General features: G+C 47.2%; 1 protein-coding gene across 1 annotated transcript in view; it reads right to left on the bottom strand.

Annotated features, from left to right (window-relative positions):
* Positions 1-4,527: 4,527 nt before the first annotated feature.
* LOC139387266 (patched 2) overlaps positions 4,528-21,252 on the bottom strand; it is a 29,864-nt gene continuing 13,139 nt past the window's right edge. The window contains exons 6-20 of the mRNA XM_071133379.1: positions 18,914-19,109; positions 18,668-18,789; positions 16,697-16,844; positions 15,566-15,697; positions 15,185-15,433; positions 14,781-14,906; positions 13,152-14,034; positions 12,066-12,208; positions 11,683-11,863; positions 11,290-11,570; positions 9,936-10,073; positions 9,528-9,670; positions 5,825-6,194; positions 5,166-5,691; positions 4,528-4,962 (exon numbers count right to left, since the gene is read on the bottom strand). Of these exons, the coding sequence (XP_070989480.1) occupies positions 4,928-4,962; positions 5,166-5,691; positions 5,825-6,194; positions 9,528-9,670; positions 9,936-10,073; positions 11,290-11,570; positions 11,683-11,863; positions 12,066-12,208; positions 13,152-14,034; positions 14,781-14,906; positions 15,185-15,433; positions 15,566-15,697; positions 16,697-16,844; positions 18,668-18,789; positions 18,914-19,109 (3,673 nt within the window). The 3' untranslated portion in view covers positions 4,528-4,927. The remainder of the gene's footprint in view (positions 4,963-5,165; positions 5,692-5,824; positions 6,195-9,527; positions 9,671-9,935; positions 10,074-11,289; positions 11,571-11,682; positions 11,864-12,065; positions 12,209-13,151; positions 14,035-14,780; positions 14,907-15,184; positions 15,434-15,565; positions 15,698-16,696; positions 16,845-18,667; positions 18,790-18,913; positions 19,110-21,252) is intronic.

Below are 21,252 nucleotides of genomic sequence, written 5' to 3'. Positions count from 1 at the left end.
TAGGCCCTTCTGTAAACATGGCGGGCCAGAATGAATCAATTAAAAGGGCATTACGTTGGTTCCTGTTTATTTAAAACATGTTTACACTGCAGGGGCCGGCCTGGAAATTCATATTGTTCCTCCAGTCAGAGAGAATGTATAAATTGCAAACACATTTGTTAGCTTGACGTACATTTTGTAAATATAGATCTCTGCGTGATGGAGTGTAGTCAGATGACTGATTAGAAGAAACAAAATGGAGGTACATTCTATAGGAGCAACATTCCATAGGTGCCTGCCTGCACAAACACAATGCAAATTGCATCAAGTTTTATATTGTGCTAATTTGCCACTACTATTAAATTAGTAATAAAATATGTGGCATACTCTATTTAAGATAGTGATTGCCTGTGAATACTATAGCATTAGTCATTTGAGTTGTACCTCTTTAAAGCGATGTTGTTCACTCGGTTAAAAATGTTTCACAATGCTTTAGGGGTATTAATCCAATTGAAGACTTCCCAGAAGGAATGAGATTTGGGAGATGTGTTTCAACTAGTACATTTTTTCCTTTTTTCATTGGTCATTCTATTCATCCTACTTTTTTCCACTGTTAATGCAAATTTGCAAACACAGAACCCCCTCACACACTCAAACAAGTATTCCAGTGCATGTAGACACACACACGCACACACATACACTTCTTACTAATCAGCCCTATTGAATTCTAACAACAATGGCCGCTCATCCTCAGGCCACCCAAGATGCACAAGCAGATCATGTTAGCTCTTTTGTTCCCCATATGTTTTTTCTCCTCAGCCAATTCTTTACAGAGACTGGTTGGTCCTGATTTTTGCCTTCAAGATCTAGTTATCTGTTGTTAAAGATGTCAGCTGTTATCTCACCCACATATTGCTGGCTATTTAAGGGGGATAAGGTCTTTCAGCTAGTGCCAGCTGCTGTCCCCTGCCTCCACACTTCCCCACCTAATGGACACACATACGCACAGCTTCACTCCCCCTCTCCCCCCCACACACACACACACACACACACATGCTTCTCCCCCACGCTATCCTTCCCTTCCACCCCCTTTTCAAACTTCAACACTAATCTGTCTTGATAAAGTTCATAGAAGCGGGAGGGATAAAGAGAGAGAACTGTTCACAGAATAGAGCTCCCCCATGATTTTGCTGCTGCCCAAAGTGCCACTCAGTCTGATTCTTGGCTTCAGTGCCTATGCAGTCAGAGCTGTGCCAGGCAGGGAGCAGGCATGAATGAGCAGTGCCATATCAACTCCCACCATCAGCCTGATGCTTACTGTTGAAACCATACATTACGTCACGGAGGTCCACAGGAAGAAGCAGTTAAAACTATGTCAGGACCAAACTCTGTGAGCTGTGAAACGTGTCCCTTAGACCTCCAGTGCCCCCCCCCCCCCCCCCCCCCAAAAAAAAAACGTGGCTTTCTAGTTGTTTGGAAAAACATATCTAAATTAACTTGACTGAACCAATGCCATCGAAAACTGGACGTTTTGCTTTTATCCCCTAGTATGGAGTGTTACTGCTTCCTTCTAAATGCATCCAGCCATGCATATTGTAAGCATTGTCTCAATTAAACTACATTTGTGAGGGTGAGAGAGAGTGAATCCTGGGTTGGAGACAGAAGAGCCCTGTAGGTTTCAGACTGTCTGGACACTGTTTGGAGGAGAATTGTAAACCACAATTTGAGGTTAACCAGATGCTGCGGTGCAGTCGCACAGTCCTAAGCACTCCACGGAGTTCAGCAAACACTACACTGACCAATAGAGGTCAGAAAGCAACATCTTCTCCCACTTCATGGTCGCCAGCACCTCTGTGCAGCTGTAAATAGTGACGGCTACTTTTTCAACTACTTTTTTAAATAGAAACTATTATGGGAAATAGAAAGTAGACAATAAACTCTCTTTGAATAACCACTTTCACATTGATTCCTCTATCTGAAATGATGACTGTAACGTATTGGTAATACATGTGCTTTTACGTAGACGTTGTAAGAATTTTGGACTTTTCTCTGGAATAAAATTGTGCTTATTATATGCTTCATTTTGATGGTGGTGTACTTAATACTGAAGGAGCCTTCCTCTCACCCACCTTCCCTCTCCCAAGGCTCTAGGGGCACGACAGTAACTTCAGAAGTCCCAGACATATCAGATTCAGACAAGCCCAAGGTAGCTGACAACTGAGATGTTGTGGGAAGTACAGGAATTTACAGCATAGAGCTTTCATCTACACAGGTGGGCCTGTGGGAGACAGTGGTGTTGGAGTCGTAACAATGAAGCAGGAAGTCTAAGAATTGTAAGATGTCCTAGGGAGGCATTAAGTTGTTGACTTTGCTAATAGAAGCTAACAGAAAAACCATAACAGACTAAGTTGACTGAGAAAAGACACATTGAAACAGACAGGATTTTTTTTCATTTGAATTTATTTTGTTAGTTAAATTCCTATAGAAGGTGAGGGAAAATAATGGTCACACAAGGGTTTTCTTGAGCATAGTTTTCGGAAGTCACAGTGTTTTAGACATCGACAAAAAGAGTACAACTTCAAATCATTAAATGAAGAAGGAAAGGTAAGGAAACGTAACATGGTGGACAGTGTCTGCCACACCTCTCCTTCATTTTCCAAGTGTACCCTTCTCTCCAAAAAACAAAAACAAAACAGGGTCTGTCTGAAACCCCCTCTACTCATTGTGGACAACTCCCTCCCACTCCCCCCCCCCCCCCCCCCCCCGCTCTCCCACCCCTCACAAAAATAATAGCAACCAAACAAACAAAAACAACAAAAAACAAATCTGTAACAATAGATATAATTATATATAATATATATTTACTCTTTAAAAATAGAACTTCAGTCTAGTGACTAACATCTGTACAAACTACAAAAATAAAATTTTATATAAATAATTTATATGGCATGACACACATTTGAACGAACCCCCACCCTCCCACTCATATAACTTACACACTCAGGTATTTCTGTATTGAAGCAGTGAATGAATGTAGGTTGTTCTCTTATTATTTTGTTGTTTACTTCCAGAATGCACAGTAGCTACTTTATTTTTCTTTCATAACTCTATGTACCAAATAAACCCAAGCTGCCACTTAAATCTATTACATTTCCCTGCATTTAAATTGGCAGTGATGTGACCAATACTGAATGACTGAACTTTGTCCATAATACAAATGTACAAATTAAACAAAAACAAAATCACAGAAATGCTGGCTTGCATGTGAGCTACAACGACGTGAGAGAGCGAGAGAGAGAGAGCGAGAGAGAGAGAGAGAGAGAGAGAGAGAGAGAGAGAGAGAGAGAGAGAGAGAGAGAGAGAGAGAGAGAGAGAGAGAGAGAGAGAGAGAGAGAGAGAGAGAGAGAGAGAGAGAGAGAGAGAGAGAGAGAGAGAGAGAGGTAAGTGTAAGTGGTTCTTGGAGTAGTTCTCTGCACAAAATGCACTACCTAGTCAACAATTGCACAGGGTTGAAATAATGTCTACCACAAACCTAAAGCAGCCAAAACATTTAAGAGAAAACAAAAACCTCCCTTTGCATTTGATATAAATTCCCTTTCAGAATAAAATTGGGTAAACAACCAGCATTAGTCAAATATTACCCCTTAGACCCCAGTTGAGTTGGAGGACGAGGGGGGGATGACAAAGTTAGCCTTACCCAATGTACAGCTTAGATAACCCCAGGAAAGAAAAAAAACTCTTCTCATAGCTCCTTCAAGTAATAAAACATGTAGACTGCAAAACGAGACAACGATCATAATGCAACATGCCAGTGAGCTGGGACACAATGAACGACGCTCAAGAAACTTCAACCCAAAGTGACACCAAGTCAAGTTGCTGACTGCATACAGACATACAGAGCTACAGGTGATTGAAATGGACCAATACATGGTAATATATTAATTTACTGTCTGAACACGGGCTTTATTCTGGATGAGCAGCCTGTGTATTATGGAAGAAACCAAAGGAGAATATGCTATTGTTTTGCTAATAGTATTTGCATCATATCACACCAGTAAATGAAGACACGTCTTGTACATATCAGGGGATTCTAAACATGAAAAAAAAGGTATGAAATGATGCTCTCAAACAAACAGGACAGATATCATATTTACATCCAACTGAATATATATACTGTGCTTATGAATTCCAAGAGGGTAGGTGTTGTGAAGGCACAATGGTTGTTATTGGTAGAAGAGGAAGAAAAGATTTACTGAGCTTGTTTGTATTTGTACAGTGCAATCAATGACCAACAATGGATCATCTGAATAGATCATAGCTAGTGTGTGTGTGTGTGTGTGTGTGTGTGTGTGTGTGTGTGTGTGTGTGTGTGTGTGTGTGTGTGTGTGTGTGTGTGTGTGTGTGTGTGTGTGTGTGTGTGTGTGTGTGTGTGTGTTACGGAGCTTAATCAATAAGGCACCCTCCACTCTCAGTGTAAGAACATCTAGAATATCTCAAGTTAATTCTCAACTTAGATCGGGGGAGGGGGGGTACTGCAAATTATTTCCATTTTTTGAAGTGTAGCAGCAAAAAAACAAACACTGGCCTTATATTTTCAACAACCTAATATCTTAATAACCCCTGACTCTGAACTGTTTTACATATAGCATCTTCTAAATCTATACAAAGGGAGGACCCCCCCCCCCAATCATCTTATATATCTGACTCTACACAAGAGAATAGCCAAGTTATACAGTACTCTTTTAAATAGTTGTTTCCCTCTTTTTAGTATTAAAATATATACTCATATATTTATATATTCTTAAAACAATACCTTTTTTTAATATCTTTACAAATAAATCCTCTTGTCTGTGTGAGGTCTATGTACAGATCAAAGAGAACGGGCTGGGTATCGGAGGCAGCCAGAGAAGGATTCCAGACATAGGGGCAGGGTGGGGTAGCAGGGTGTCTAGCAATCTTTGGCTGCCTGGATCCATGGGCCACCTGGAACACAAGAGCAAGGAAGAAAGAAAACTGTGAGAACCATTGTTGAACACCAGTCATAGCTGCACACACAGACATATTCACAGACAGCCTATGTACAGAATGTTAATGTGAAAATATTCTAATATAGCCTAATGTTGATCTACCATAAAATGAAAGTCCAAGTCTGTAAAAGTGTGTTTAAGTTTCAGTGTTAGACTCACCTTGTGCCTGGTTTGCCTGATAGTGGTTCTGTACAGATTCCAGGTCTTGAAGCTCCAAGGATTCACGCTTGGAAGATTGGGGAGCTTTCCCACAAGATTGTGAAGTCCTCTTAGTGTCCTCAAAACAGTCTGATTCACTGTCCTCGTAGCCCTCATGCATGTAACCCTGGTAGGCCCCCGGCACGCTGGGGTGCACCGCCACAGTCACCGAGGCCGTGGCCGTAACCATGGTAGTAACAGAACTACTGGGCACGGTACCGCCATTATAGGCCGGCATCTTAGTCCTGTTCTGATGAGGCCCTTTATGTGTCTGAGACCTGGGACCACAGTGATTAGTCCTCCCAGGACCTTGGGTCCTGTCACTGGGTAAATGTTGCCTCCTGGGTCCCTGGTCAGAATTGTAATCATGTTTGTTATCCCACTGCTTGAGTTGAGAGCTGACCGAGTTAACCGCATTCGGAGAAGATTCATTTAAGAGTTCTTTCTGAGCAGTTACAGATTGGTTCCCTTGGAACGGTTTCACCACCTGGAAGAGCAGAACAATAACAGACATGATTACAATCATGATATTCATTGTTAATAACAATGTATTGCTCATCATACTGTATTTGGGCTGTATTATGTATGAAGTAGCAACTAATACTGGGGTGCTTTCATACCGTGAGCTTGGGGAAGCTGGGGTTCTTGCTGGCCTCCAGCAGTATGTGGGAGGTAGGAGGGGTGATGTAAGGACTGCGGTCACCGTACTTGTACTCCTCCCCTATCCCTGACGTGGTAGTCGTCTCAGAGTAGCACTCTGACTCGGAGGACTCTGAGAAGGCCTGTTGTCGCGGGCTGAGTGGGCCGTGTCCCGCGTAGTAGCCGTGGTGGGTCATGGGAGGGGAGAGGGGCTCCGGCGACAGGCAGCTGCCGTTGTCGGACGGGGTGACCTCCGGGGGTGGGCCCAAGAGGGAGAGCAGCACGGGTAGCAGCACCAGTCCATTCAGGATCCCCAGCACGGTCAGGATAGCCAGCACCGCAAAGAAGTACCTGGAACACAACCAACACAGAGAGAACATTTAGTTACCAAGGCTCCTTCTGAATGGGAATAAGCGGAGCCACCAGCACTCAGCCACATTAGTAAACAGGCGACACGAGGACACAGTGGAAGGGAGGACACTGCAGAGCTGGGGGGGTAGAATCAGACCACCCTCTCTCAAGCCCTATGTTTGGCCCCATTTCCTTCTCTTTCCCTCCCTTCCCCTGCATTTCCTCTCTCCCTCTGTCCGTCCCTCTCTACTACTGGCAACTTGACAAGTTGGAAGAAAATTCCTGGGCTCCATCTTCTCCGCCTGGGAGCCCTCATCTATCACCACAGCACTGCCACTTCCTGAAAATATGTGTTTACATTAGCCAGCAGATCCTACACGTCAGAAACGCCAGGGCCCTCCCTCCCCTCCCTGTCTCACTGCAGGCTGGGGAGAAGAAGTGTCCCTCTTCTGGCCTCCGAGCCGCTGCTGCCGCTAATGTAATTTTCCCTTCAACAACTTAATATCTGAAGTCAATGAGCTCCAATTTCACTGTGGCGAGGGCAAGGCACCTCTGTGTTTATACTGGGCAGGCCAGTGGAGCCTGCCTGCTCTTCCTGCCTGCTCTTCCTGCCTGCCTATGTCAGCCACATCACCTCACACCTCACAGACACTACATGAGAGAGATAAACAAAGGCCTGTTGGGTGGATGAGTCTCACTCAGCGCTACTACTACTACTACTATCGTGTATTATATTGAATACTACTACTGTTGGTCAGTGTGTGGAGTGGGCCACAATTGGTAGTAGAGATACATGTAGTGTATATACAGTCAGTGTCCCTTCGTGATGAGAACAGAGAGGGAACTGTATACTCTGTCTAGTATCTGAAGGGAACCGGAGTGGATGGGAAGCTGCTCTGGAAGAAAATGTGTGTTTGTGTGTTAAGGGCAGGGGGTAAATCAGACTCTCAACATGCTCCAACTAAAACATCCTTTGATGCTCGTAGTACTGTTAAGAGCCTTCTCTTTGTCTCTCTTGGAGTTGTATGGAGTTGTTGTGGTTCCTAGCTCTGCCCTAAATGATTGCGTGGTGAAGGGTGCTCTGTAATGGGCCACAGAGCTGTGAGGTTGCCTGGGTCTTTGTGAGCCTCTCTGTGCTCTGAGGAAGGGCTGCGGTTGCCACAAGAAAGAGTGTATGAGAAAATTAGAGAGGACTCCACTTAAACGCTAACAGAAAACAGAGGGCTCGGCTCTTTTAACTGCGGTCCAGACTTAAGTAAGAAAAATAGAGTGGATCACGAAAAACAAGAACAAGGATAATAGCATTCTGGAACTTTCATTCATCCCCGCCTGAATCTACCACTCCGGCTTTGTTGGTGTCACACCTCAGAAGGGAAGGTCACTTTTAAGTTTGATATCGAGCGTATCTTTATTTTCTCTGCACCTCATGTGCACCTCCCCTTGTGCCTTCTCATTTACTCTTCCACTCTCCCTGTGTCTGTTTCTGTAACAAGGCCAATGGAGTCCGCTCCGTTTTACTCTGGAAAGTCAACTTAACTTGCTATGACAAAATACTTCACCAAACATTTCAGTTCAGTCTTCTCAGCCATGACCGTGCCTCACTTCAAAAAGAGGCACAAATGTGACTGGTCACTTCTTATGCCCTTGAAAGTAGTTTCAAATGAAAACACACATGCCCTAAGGAAGAGCAGAAAAGCAGATGAAACAGGAACCACCATCAGTGTTCACCTCTAGTTACCGTTCAACTCATTAGATACAGCCACTCACTATGACTATCCTGCGTCCGTGAAAAGTCAAGGGAAAAAGTCACGTGTTTATTTTACAACGTCAACATTCCGAAAGTGGAGCTTGATTTATTTAAGGGTTAAAAAAGAGACCCTTAACTATCCACGTTCTCTCCAAAGAAGACAGTGTTAGGAATTCTGTTGTTTATAGAAACTGTAATCTTTTCCATTTGGAGTCGGGGGTTGGAAGGGGTGGCTTCTTTGGATAGGGGCAGCTGAGCTTGCTGGCCTATTTATTCAGCGTACCACCGCCAGGAGATGTTTACAACAACGTATTTATGCTACTCCCCAGTGAGAGGGACGGCTCTGCTCTGCTACATCTAAACAGGACCTCCTAGTGTGAATGCCCTCCTCTTGCTGCCTGCTAGCCCACCGCCACAACGCACACAGTTAGCTCTCCAACCAACCTCCCAAGCTCCACCACTCTCCTAGAACCACTTACCCTCCTCCTCCTAACAACTCTCTATTCCCACCCTGTTGTTCTTGTCCTTCCTCCTCTCCTCTTTTTTTTCATTCTCTCCCTTCTTGGTGGAAAAATGATCCTTTCCAGTTCCTCCATGTCGCTTGACAAAAACAGAATGGGAATGCTTGGAGCGTTTCTGCCAAAAAGCCACCCTGAACGTATTTATATTTTCAATGTGCTGCCCTGCTTTCTCAGTAAGCAATTTTTATGTCATGGGCCTGTTTGAGGCTGCTCTCAAGGCTGTGGTTTGGTTCCAGCTGAGGCCAGATTCAGATGAAAAACATTGCTATTTGCTTTTTTCCACTGAAGCATTTTAGCAGTGAAAAAGAACCCTCCAACAGAAGCCAGAAGCCTTGGTTGGGGGTGAGGGTGGTGGTGGGGGGTGGTTGGATGTGGTGGTGGTGACTACTGGTAGGGGTACCACTGACCAGCTCAAACCCAGGCTTTTTTTATTGTGGTGCCCTATTTGGGCAGAAATGTTTTCAGCCGGATGATTGGAAAGTTTACAGATTCCTTATGAGAATGCTATGTGTGTGTGTTTGCGCTCATGTTTGCGTGTATGTATGTGTGTGTGTGTGTGTGTGTGTGTGTGTGTGTGTGTGCGCATGTGTGTGTGTGTGTGTGTGTGTGTGTGTGTGTGTGTGTGTGTGTGTGTGTGTGTGTGTGTGTGTGTGTCTGTGCTCATGTTTGCGTCTGTGTGTGGTGTGTGCGAGTCACCACCCCTCAGTGGGTAGTAGAACATGTCCATGTTTATGAGCAGCTGTTCCACACCCTTGATGTTTTCTCCATTTGTTGTTCCTGTGAGGGTGGGGCCACTAGGCCGCTGGGCGGTGAGCGAGGCCTGCAGGCAGCAGCACGAAGGACTGACAGACAGTGCCAGGTGGGGGGGAGCGCATTCCCACCTGCATGCACCGCTGTGGCCCCCCACCCACCCTGGCTCCCTCCCCCAGAGGGAAACAGACAACTGTCTCCATGCATCCGCCCCCTTCAGTAGCATAAACACAACACTAGCACTTCCTCCGTAAGGCGACATATGGAATACTGGAGGGAATCTGCCCAGGAGGAATTGGAGCCTTTCACACTCACCTCAGGATGAAGTCAAACTCGGAGCCAGCCAGCATTAGGACCCCCAGCAAAGTAGAGATGGCCCCGTCAATCACAGGGGCAAACATGTGCTCCAGGGCCACCGCAGAACGCCTGTTCCTATTCCCTACAGCCGTCAGAAAGGCCTGGGGACAAGAGAGAGGACAGAGGCAGAGGGTTAGGGTCAGGCTGTCCAGAACAGATTCATGGGGAAAAAGTAGTGGCTCGTGGCGACATCATCATTCCATCCATGGTAGTAGTGTATCTCTACTTCTTATCTTCATTGACTTTCTCCTAGTTTGTCCATAGAGTGAGGGAGGAAAAGTCCGTACCAAAATCAAATCAAATCAATGTTTATTGGTCACATACACACATTTGCAGATGTTATCACAGGTGCAGCGAAATGCTTACCAGTGCGATATGGACGGTGAATTCGACGCCGATGCCTACAGAGGCGATAAGGATGACCACTGGGATAGCACTGAGTTTGATGCCGATCAGGCCCATGATACCGAAGAGCTCCACCGTCATCATGGCCAGGATGAAGACCTGAGGAGAGGAACACGGGTTGGTTAGACACTGCCTCAAACTCTGGAGTCACAATGAAACACATCCACTAAAGAGTAGGTATAAATGTTAGAGATCATTTTCACAGCATGTCTTGCACCCACAACCTCCGGTGCCTGTTTCCATGATTCTATTAGGTAAGAGTTAAGTCTTACACAACAGAATATTTGACCCGACATTTGGGAGGATCTCACTGTCATCTGCATGACATCGAATTACACTCAGGCCCTAGTCCCACTCTCCCTAGCCCTCTTCCTCACCCTCCCGGGCTGGTTATATTCCCCTATTTTTTAACAAGATAGAGAGAGAGGACTTTGAAAATTCTTAGCCTCGTGAACCTTTGATGTTGGCAGGGGTCCCAATTTGGTCACGGTTAAATTGGAAATGATAAAACTCTGTTTTATTGCACGGCCACATATAAGCAGTGAAACTATAGAGGCTCCAGCTTAAAGAGAGACAATGTGACTGTGCACATGTAGGCCTGAAAGGACCTTTCCCCCCTCCTTCCATCCCTCTCTCCCTCTCTCTCTCCCTCTCTCTCTCTCTCTCTCTCTCTCTCTCTCTCTCTCTCTCTCTCTCTCTCTCTCTCTCTCCTCTCTCAATCTCTCTGAAGATTGTGCAGTCTGTCTTCCAGTAGGACTGACTACTTAAATAGAGAAGTTAAATTCATTCCAATTCCAACTGAAACTTGTGCCACACTGACTGAATTGTGCCACTACAGCCCCAATGGTCGGTCACGAGAGTCACCCTTCAGTGCGGTCTGACCAGGCGGGCGGCCCAGGGACCCTCCCCTCACCACCAGGCTTTGTGAAATGTTTCCCAGCCGCTGAGTTGACAGGCCGTCTCCCTCCCAGGCCTGATGGATGGGTTTAGCAGGCCAAGGTCGCGACTGGGCAGATCCGTCCTGTCCCCAATTTTTGACAAAGGGAGCTGGAGGTAAAGTCTTCAGGAGAGCTCCTTTGCATTTCCTTTTCTAAACCCAGCCAGAACAGATTAGAATGACAAAGGCCTGGGGGGTGTGAGCAGCACCCTCTGGCCAACACGCCAAGGGCCCTCCCCAGAGATGGGGCCTCCGCTCCCTCTGTGGCAGGGTTATTGAGCTGTGCTGAGGGAGGGAGGCCTGGGAGGAGGAGGAGTAGGAGGAGAAAGAGGAGAAGGAGAAAGAGAAGGAGAGGGGGGCTGAGCTGAGGGGACTTACAATGATGCCAGCGGTCCAGGGGTTGAGCAGGAGGATGGCACAGACCAGGAAGGTGCAGGCTAGCACCACGCTGACCGCCAGAAGGAACCAGTGTCGCAGGCCGATGTACTGCTCCCAGAACAGGAAGGGGTACCCGTTGGGGTAGTTGAGCACGCCTTTACGGGTGAACTCCTCGCAGATGGTGCGCACACTCTCAATACCCTCAATGAAGTCGGATGCCTGCCTCAGGCCGTTCAGGTAGAAGGGGAACTGGGCAAACTCCAGGGGCTCTGCGGCAGGGACTGCAATACACCACGAGAGGTTAGACCATATGACCTTGGCTCATGGTAGAAACTTCATTAAAAAAGGTGCATTTCCATGTGAATTTAAAGAGAGGCCAAGTGGGAGACTTACTGCGCAGGTTCTCTCCGGTGGTATCGTACTTGTCGTGGATCCACTCACGGGGGTGAGGGTAGAAGTTACCCTGAGAGGCAGCATAGCCCAGGGGGTCGTTGCTCACCCACACAGTCAGGTAGATATAGAAGACGTCTGGGTGAATTAGACCCTCCTCATCCACCAGACGACGCAAAGTCAGCTTTTAGACATTTAGAGAGGGACTGGGGTTAGCATTCTCAGTAGCCGGACTGGGACTATACCATCAAATATATTCAAGCTACATTTAAACTTTACTTAACCAGGAAGTCCCATTGAGGTCAGAATACCTTTTTCCCAAGGGAGACCTGGGGAACAGAGTTCTATCGAAGGCAGTAGGAGCATGGTACTGTGACAATACACACCTGGTTGTAGTTGAAGGGGTCCTTCTTGGAGCCGGTCTGGATGAGCAGCTTGTAGGCCAGAACACCATCCTCAGTGCCATTACGGTAGTTATCCCAGGTGATCCTGCCTGCCTCCCAGTCTGCATCGAAGGCAGCCTGCAGTCCTAGAGGGGAGAGAACACAGGAGAGCACAGAGTTAGACCGATCTGATCCACCACCACATTCTCATGTGTATTATATTATACAGCTGACAGGGCCACAACATAGGCTGAGATGTTTGGAGCACTACGCCAGGAGTTATACTTTAGAGTAGTGAAAACACGATGGTACGTTTAGAATGAGTCATCTAAGTAAAATAAGACGTTTTACAGAGTGTTCTGAACATTAACCTCCTACAAAACCACACACAAACACATCCAAAAACACGCATCTCTGTTCCTAATATGTCTGTGGGTTGAATAAACTAACCAGCAAAGCCTTTCGTGTTTTCTAAATGACAAAGTCTGGCGGCAGTTAAAAAACAGTTTCGACAGCCTTTCTCTAATTACAGGGAGAACCTGACTAGAAAGGAAATAGCATGGAGGGAGGAGTGGAGAGAGAGAGAGAGAGGCTTTTATGTCACTCCAGTTCTCAATCGATTGAAGAGTTCTGTTTCTCATGTTTTGGATTGCCGAGCCTGGTTACCCGCGGCCCAGCCTCGATTCGCCTCATAGCTTAATACTTCCTCATGACTAGTCTAGGACCTCCAATATATTTTAGCCAGAGGGAAGAGGCCAAAAGGTGAGGGACATAACCTCTGGCCTTTCTTCCACATCATCTAGCCTCCAGCCCTGCTGGATGGGGGTGAACTTTCACCGCCGCAGGCTTTCGCTCACCTCCTATTCACCCCCCATCCTCCACCCTCGTCCTTACACTGAAGGTAAACATCAAAAACCAACCTCTCCCTCTAAAGACCCTGACATCACTAAAACGCTATACCGCCAGGGGAAGAATCCACAAACAGAGCTCCTTTTCAAACACACTGACTGACTAGGCCTAATAACAGAATCACTATGGGGCTTCTGGAATGAAATAAAACAAGATCTCCTTTAGGCAACCTGTATTTACCTCTTAGCCAGTCCTGAAAATAGTGCAGCCACATCCGGGGTAGCTGCTGGTCGCTGTCCCTCACCACGTACTTGACCGAGGTGAAAGAGTTGTGCAGCTGGATGAGGAGACGCTGGGAGCGGGCGTAGTCAAAGCCGTCCATGGTCACCAGGTACATGTTGTAGAAAGAGAAGTACTTGAACTGGGCGTTGATGAAGTCGTACTCCTTGGTGTCGCGGGGCACAATGTCGGTCAGGTAGAGTCCGTCATGAACCATGGTGGTTCCGTACAAGCTGAGCCCCAGCAGAGTCACGAAGAGGACCACGACCACCACCTTGCTCTCTGGCTTTAGGAGGAGAGGAGCGTACTTGTCCCGGGCGAAGCTTGACAGGTTCCAGCGAAAGAAGGGGAGAGGAACACACTCCCTGGCCTCCTTGGACTCGTCCATCTGGGCCAGGAGGTCCCGGGTGGAGCTGGAGGGGGTGAAGAGCTGGGAGCCGTAGGGGTCGGTGGGGGAAGGGGGAGCGGGGGAGGTGGCCACCACCACAGATGGAGGGCTGGTGGAGATCTGGGAGGTGGGGGGCAGGATGGTGACTATGTGCTGGCCCGCAGCATCACACTGGGTGAAGGCCTGGACGGTGGTGGTGATCTGGGTGCTAGTGGTGATGGTGGAGCCTGTGTAGGTCGTTGTAGTCTGGGCGCCAGGCGCGTGGCTATGGGTGGTGTTGTCGTTGGCATCGGAGAACTCCTGGGGTTGGATCTGGATGACCCGGGAGGAGCAGGGGCTGTAGAAACAACACAGGATGTCCAGACGTTTGACCTCCCGACGGTGCAGGTCCAAACTCAGGATGGCCGGGAAGATAAGAAGCACCATGGCGAAGTTGAACACCACAATAATGGCCGCCTAGGGAGAGAGATAGAAAGAGAGGGGGAAGGAGGGGGAGAAATAAAGGAGAGAGAGAAATACTGTTTAGGAGAGGGGCCAACCCTGTTCATGACATCGCTCCACGCCGCCACCCGACTCCACAGCTGCCGCTTGAGCTCCACAAAAAAGGGCTTTACATTCAAGCTCCCTTGCTGTTTTAGTGCCTCGGATTCAGTCCCAGAAAAAAAAAAAGGGCTCCCTAAATCACCAGCGAAAATAGTCAACAAGCCAGGGAACTGAGGTAAAGGAAAAGGGACTCGCAAGGCTGCTGCTGCTCTCTCTGCGAGTCTGTGCAGGACCCCTCCTACCTCCCTACTCTACCGCCCTGGGGGTGACATTATAGTTGGTATGGTTTCAAGGAACCAAGGACCACCCAGGGGGAGGCGGGAAGATCACAGAGCTAGAGGCTGACGGCCCAGTGATATACTGATCCACTCCTCCTCTGATTATTTCCCTACCCTCCCCACATGAGAGAGGGGGGGGGGGGGCTGTCCTGGCACTGTAGGTGCAGTGAGCAATAAAAAGAGGAAGAGAAAAGAACAAAGATCCCCCTCTGAATAAATGTCACTTCTGAAAAGTTTTTCTTTCTCTTTGTGGCAGAGGCCTGCGGCCCACTTTTCTTGGTGTGTGTGTGTGTTTCCCTTGGTGTGTGTGCCTGGCACTACTGGTTCCATGGCAGAGCTAGGCAGTGTAAACACAGTGGGGCATACAGCACAGTCTAGTACCTGCAGAGAGAAGGCGCGCAGTGCTGGGATGGGGACCAGGGCTGCCATGAAGAAGGCGATCATGTTGTTGATGGAGGTGAGCGCCACGCTGGTGCCAGTCCTCCTCAGGCAGTCCCCTGTTCTCTCCTGCAGGGACAAAACACAGCCAACAGTTCATACCAGACAAGCCAGAGAATATAAGTAACTGTTGTTGTTCTAACTAACATAACTAAGCATGCATCACAGAATGCACCCTATTCCCTATATACCGCACTACATTTGACCAGAGCCCTGGCTGGTCAAAAGTAGTACACTATATAGGGAATAGGGTGCCTCTCTTTTGGGACACAGACTAAGTACAAGGTTACAGTGGGTCAACAGGTGATTGAACTAGGGGGCATGGGGAGGGGAGGTATCTAGCTTACCTTAAAGGGGATGTTGATGCCAGTCTCAGTGAAGGAGTGGGCCAGAAGGAACATGTCATCCACACCGATCCCCAGAGCCAGGAAGGGAAGAACCTGTGTGGTGGCAGCGTTAAAGGACAGGCCCAGCAGAGAGCACAGCCCCAGGCCAGCTGCCACAGACAGAGCCACCAGGAGCACACCAGCCAGCCCCACGGCCCCCTGGGACTTGGCACAGTCCCAACGGAGCATGGTCGCACAGGCATAGGCCAGCTAGATTAAGACGAGAGAGAAGAGAGAGGGTGAGAGTTTGAACCTTGAACTCAGCACAGGCAAAAAGGAATCAGTATAGAACTATTGACATCTATGATGAACCTACAGTAGCGAGAGTAGGTTACTACTTACCATGAGCAGGTAGCCTCCAGCCACCCGAATGACACTGACATCAGAGAAGGACTTCATGATGTCGTTGAGGGTGGTGGTGGAGAAGGCGTGGATCTCTGAAGTGGAGTTCTGGGGGATACTGCCATGAGCCACCTGGAGGGAAAATAAAATAACTTTCTTTAAATATAGGTTAGGGGTCAAAAAGAGAATGTACAGTTTATTTTTTATTTTAATTACGTACACCAGTAGTAGTGACCTAGTTTGGGTTGTGGCTCGTGAGGTCATGTCAGTTAACACTTAAATTCCTCTTGATATTCTTCTCCCATACAAACAATGCATTCTTCAAAGATGACTTCATATTTTAAATCAACAACACGCAAACAAGATATGGCTGAGCTTGACAACAGGAATAATGACCACAGATGCCAGAGAGCAAAGGTCAGGGGGATCAAATGAGATCACATGGTCTCTCAAGCTACTCCATCAGCAACATGAATGGCCGACAACCTTAGGGGAACCCAACACCCTGCACTTTGTTTTTACAGTGACCATCCCCCTCTCCTCATCTCCCAATCTCTCTCTCTCTCTCCTTTCCTTCTCTCTCTCCTCTCCCTCTTTCTCTCTTCCTCACTCCCCTCTCCTTTCCCTCTCTCACCCTCCTCTCCCTCTCTCCTCTCCCTCTTTCTTCCTCTTCTGCGAGCTGGTATTGCTGGAGGCATGACCCCCCAGCCATTCAGTCAGCATGCTGGGTGTCAGCTATCACAAAAACAGCTTGTTCCTATAACTGGGAGTCTGTCAGTGGCCTCCTCGGAGGACTCCGTTTACTAGGCAGCTGAGGATTGATGGAATTCAGGCAGACGTTGCAGTCCCTGGGCCAAAGCCCCTCCTCTATGCATGTGGCAGGTAAACTGGATGACTCATACTTAAAAGGGTAGGGGAAAAACAAGCCAACCCGAGGCCAACTTTAAGGACGCACTATGATTTGCTCTCTGATTTCTTATTTGCCGTTAAATTACTCAAATGGGTCGAGACAGGTTGGTGAAAGGTGCAGGTGGCAGAGGCGGGGGAGCTAGGGGCCAGAAACATAGGCTATGTCCCAAATTGAACAGGTATAGTGCGCTACTTAGTGCACTACTTTTGACCCACACATACCTCCACGAACTTCCTCTGCCAGGACTCCAGGATGGCGGTGGCCTTGTCCTCGTTCCAGTTGATGTCATGGATCTCATAGTCGTCCTTAAAGTGTTCGTAGAGCTGCTTGGGGCTCATCAGGAGAAACATGGTCTGGAGTGCCTCCGCGCTGCAAGAGACAGAGAGAGAGACACAGTCAGACGCCTGCGGCCAAGTGAGCTCAAGCCACACACAGGAGTCATGTTCCCCCCATTCAAGACCCCCCCAAATACTACAGAGGAACCTTAGGAGTCCTCTTGTCAAGACACTCCTGTCTTGGCTGTCATAGATATTACATACTCTGATCTGTGGCATATCAACCAAAAGGTGGTTGTATACAGTGTAAGTGGGTGGAGAAGTCAGCTGTTGGCTAGTGTTCTCAGGCTCTAACTCCTGAACGGGGGAAAGCAGGTGTCCTGCTGCCTTTCCACAGCGAGCACAGATGGCCCTGAAGGCGACTTGGCACCGATGTGGGAGTTCTGGGGTAAAAATGTGATTGAGATTACCGTAAATCAAATCATGGAATAAAGTCTGTGGCTTTAAAGGACTGTATCACTTCCCTCCAGATTTGCCAGGGTCGTGATCCGGGCAGTGGCCCAACACTGTCACTCCATTCATACTTGTGCTGTGGTTTTAAATTCAATTGAAATGAAAGAAAGTATTCAGAATACTCAAAAGAGCCCAGGAATCATGTCTCACACATACGGCAGTATATCAAGATGTTTTACAAATCCTTAGCACTGGAAATATGTACTAGTACACCCCTGTATTGTAAATTATTGTTGGTGTCCCCTTTTCCTTTCTCTGACTTAAAAGGACAGGCTACCTTTCTCCCACTCTCCTCCACAACAAATCTGTCCTTAGTTTATGTGGCTGTCCATCATGTTTAATTGGTCTGTCCTACGTAGGGGTCAGAGGAGGAAACTGATCCTGCTTCATGTGAGGCATTCCTCGGATGTGTGAGGTTATTAGGAGTCAGAGGCATTCCTCAGATGTGTGAGGTTATTAGGAGTCAGAGGCTTTCCTCAGATGTGTGAGGTTATTAGGAGTCAGAGGCATTCCTCAGATGTGTGAGGTTATTAGGAGTCAGAGGCATTCCTCAGATGTGTGAGGTTATTAGGAGTCAGAAGCATTCCTCAGATGTGTGAGGTTATTAGGAGTCAGAAGCATTCCTCAGATGTGTGAGGTTATTAGGAGTCAGAGGCATTCCTCAGATGTGTGAGGTTATTAGGAGTCAGAGGCATTCCTCAGATGTGTGAGGTTATTAGGAGTCAGAGGCATTCCTCAGATGTGTGAGGTTATTAGGAGTCAGAAGCATTCCTTAGATGTGTGAGGTTATTAGGAGTCAGAGGCATTCCTCAGATGTGTGAGGTTATTAGGAGTCAGAGACATTCCTCAGATGTGTGAGGTTATTAGGAGTCAGAGGCATTCCTCAGATGTGTGAGGTTATTAGGAGTCAGGGGCATTCCTCAGATGTGTGAGGTTATTAGGAGTCAGAAGCATTCCTCAGATGTGTGAGGTTATTAGGAGTCAGAGGCTTTCCTCAGATGTGTGAGGTTATTAGGAGTCAGAGGCATTCCTCAGATGTGTGAGGTTATTAGGAGTCAGAGGCATTCCTCAGATGTGTGAGGTTATTAGGAGTCAGAGGCATTCCTCAGATGTGTGAGGTTATTAGGAGTCAGAGGCATTCCTCAGATGTGTGAGGTTATTAGGAGTCAGAAGCATTCCTCAGATGTGTGAGGCTATTAGGAGTCAGAGGCATTCCTCAGATGTGTGAGGTTATTATGAGTCAGAGGCATTCCTCAGATGTGTGAGGTTATTATGAGTCAGAGGCATTCCTCAGATGTGTGAGGTTATTAGGAGTCAGAGGCATTCCTCAGTGCTAGCTAGGCCCTCACTACCCTCGCCCTCAATCTCCCCCTGTCCCCGGTGTACACACCCTCCCGCTCTCACCTCTGCAAAGCATTCTGGGTGTCCTTGACCCGACCGCCCAGGATCAGCTCCTCCTGCCAGTGCATGAACTTTTTGGAGAAGCCGTGGCAACCGCCTTGGAGCTGCCCAGAAATGTCAGGACTCTGTGGAGGGAGGGAGACAGACAGGCAGAGCTAACAGTTAGCTTATTTAACAACCAGGCACATCGGACTCACAAGAATACCCTCCTCTTTAAAAGGAGGGGGGGGTGGGGTGGAACCAGCCTACCTCTCTCAGGTCCTTGTTGGGTGCGCTGAGGGGGCAGTCGGAGTCATTGGGGTCCAGGCAGGGGCGGTTCATGTAGGCGTGGCCCACCTGGGCCTTGTCCAGCATCTCCCTGAAGCCCTCCAGACTGGTGAACTGGCTGAGCTCCTCCATCAGCTTCAGAGGGTCCAGGTTCATCCACTGGATGTCCGGCATCCCCCTGTAGAGGAACACAACAACATACAGGCTCAGTGGGAGTCGCAGGGCACAGTAGAGCGATGCCATGGCTATAGCAATCACTTTATATACAGTCCTGTTAAGTCCAGTTCAGCTGTGCTCTTTCTGCAGCACGTTCTGCCCCTCCCTTTTTCTTTCCTTTCCTCCTCCAGCTGCACCCATGCCACCGTACGTACCTACACCTCCCCATCTCCCTTCCTGTATGCTACTGGCTGGTTCTGATCTTGCCCCGCCTCTGCTGGGCTCTCCCTGGTGACGAGGAGCTGCAGATACTGCGTTTATAAAGTAGCGTTTATTATCCTGTTACACGGGGGCCACAATGCGGAGGGAAAAACACGGCGGCAGGCTGCTCGCGCCTATTTCTTAACTTTGTGCATCGAGTCATAACAATTACCTCTGCCTCTAAACATCTTGATAAGGCTGCAGTGGAGCAGTGAGAGGGCTGGCTGGTGGGTAGCTGAGCAGGGAGTCTGTCTGTGTGCTCTCTCTGTTGGGTTGATTGCCTGCCTGCATCTCACGCTGTTTAGTGGTGTGATGTTCACAGAGCCTTTCAAAATGCCTAATCCTAAGGCTTTTCGCTGCTGCTGCCTCTGGGTCCTCCTCCATGCTACATTTATAATTTTCTCCAAAGAGCAGGCAATTATGTGGCCTGAGGGATAACTCTTTGGTGTCAGTTGACAGCTTTTGCTGTACCAAGTAAACTTAGTACAGTGCGCTAACTCAGTGGCTCCCACCAGTACAAAGAGAGTACTTGTCAAGAGGAAGCATCCTCTGCTTTACAGGATTGCCCTTGCAACATCTGTATTCTACCACATTACCCATAATACACCACACAACCAGAAATGGCCTCGGCTCCGTAAGGTCGTAATGTCTCCCGGCTCTCCCGGCTCGTAATGTTTTTTACTTTTCCCTCCTTCCTGTGTTAAAATTGTACAATTTATATATATATATATATATATATAACCCCCTTGGTCAATTGAATTATTTTATTTTTAATTTACATTCTCACACCTCCAAAAAAATCCAATAATCAAACTATCAACAACAAAAAATATACAAGAAACAAGAACTCAGACCATTACAAGTCATAAAATAATGCTGTACCAATCATATAAAAAGTAAATGCTGTAAAGAAATAAATAAAATAATCTAAAAACTTTGAGGCCATTTACTTTAGTTGGTAGAGAGAGAAAGGAATCCCCAAAGTGTCCTAACTCTGGGCCCAACCTCACTCCAATGATTCATGAAGAGAGTGGCTTCAAATAAAGCTGCTACTCTCCCATTCCCACATACCAAGCGCCTTTGCTCCTGCTTGCAAAGAGAGGCTCCTTTATCTGCTATTTTTTGCTTGAGTGAACCGGCCTAGGCCCTTTTGTTTTTCCATAGATTGCTGCTCTTTGTTCTCTCAAGTTTTTTTCTCTCTCCCTCTCCCTCTCTCCCTCTTTTTGCATTAAAAAACTCGGCTGAACTGAAGCGGAAGCTAGAGGGGACATTAGCCTCAGTGGCCAGGCCACCCCCAGCTCTCTTCAGCGCAGCAAAAATAAATGGCAAATAAATAACAACACAGACATTTTTTAAGAAAATATTTCAACACTGTGATTTAGGGGAATACTTGTGGATCTGTGATCATCAAAGGCCCTTCCCCTCTCTCTCCTCTCACACTACATGAGGAAAAGTAAATACAACCCATATTTATGTTTATTTAATTTCCCTTTTGTACTTCAACTATGTGCACATTTTTACAAAACCGTACATTGCCATAATGTACTGTATGTCTCTATTCTTGTGAGTGTAATGTTCACTGTTCATTTCTATTTAACATCTATTTCACTTGCTTGGCAATGCCAATAAATCCCTCAGAATTGAATTGAGAGAGAGAGTGAGACAGAGAGAGAGAGCTCCCTGCCAGGTGAATGGAGAAAACACTGTTTGTTGTTCAATGTGCATGCCTGTGGCTGCAAAAAACTATTTTCAAAACCCTTAAACTGAACTATTGGTTTTACCTGAATTTATAATCAATATTTTTGATATGCGGAGTTATTGAAATATCAATTTAGAGTGTGATACTTATCTTTTAGGATTTTTTTCCCCCGCAAGGAATATGATAAAAAGCATCTTAAAATAAC

Source organism: Oncorhynchus clarkii, chromosome 28, assembly GCF_045791955.1.
Source record: "Oncorhynchus clarkii lewisi isolate Uvic-CL-2024 chromosome 28, UVic_Ocla_1.0, whole genome shotgun sequence".
NCBI classification, from domain to species: domain Eukaryota; kingdom Metazoa; phylum Chordata; class Actinopteri; order Salmoniformes; family Salmonidae; genus Oncorhynchus; species Oncorhynchus clarkii.
This window is presented reverse-complemented; position numbering and strand designations above follow the sequence as displayed.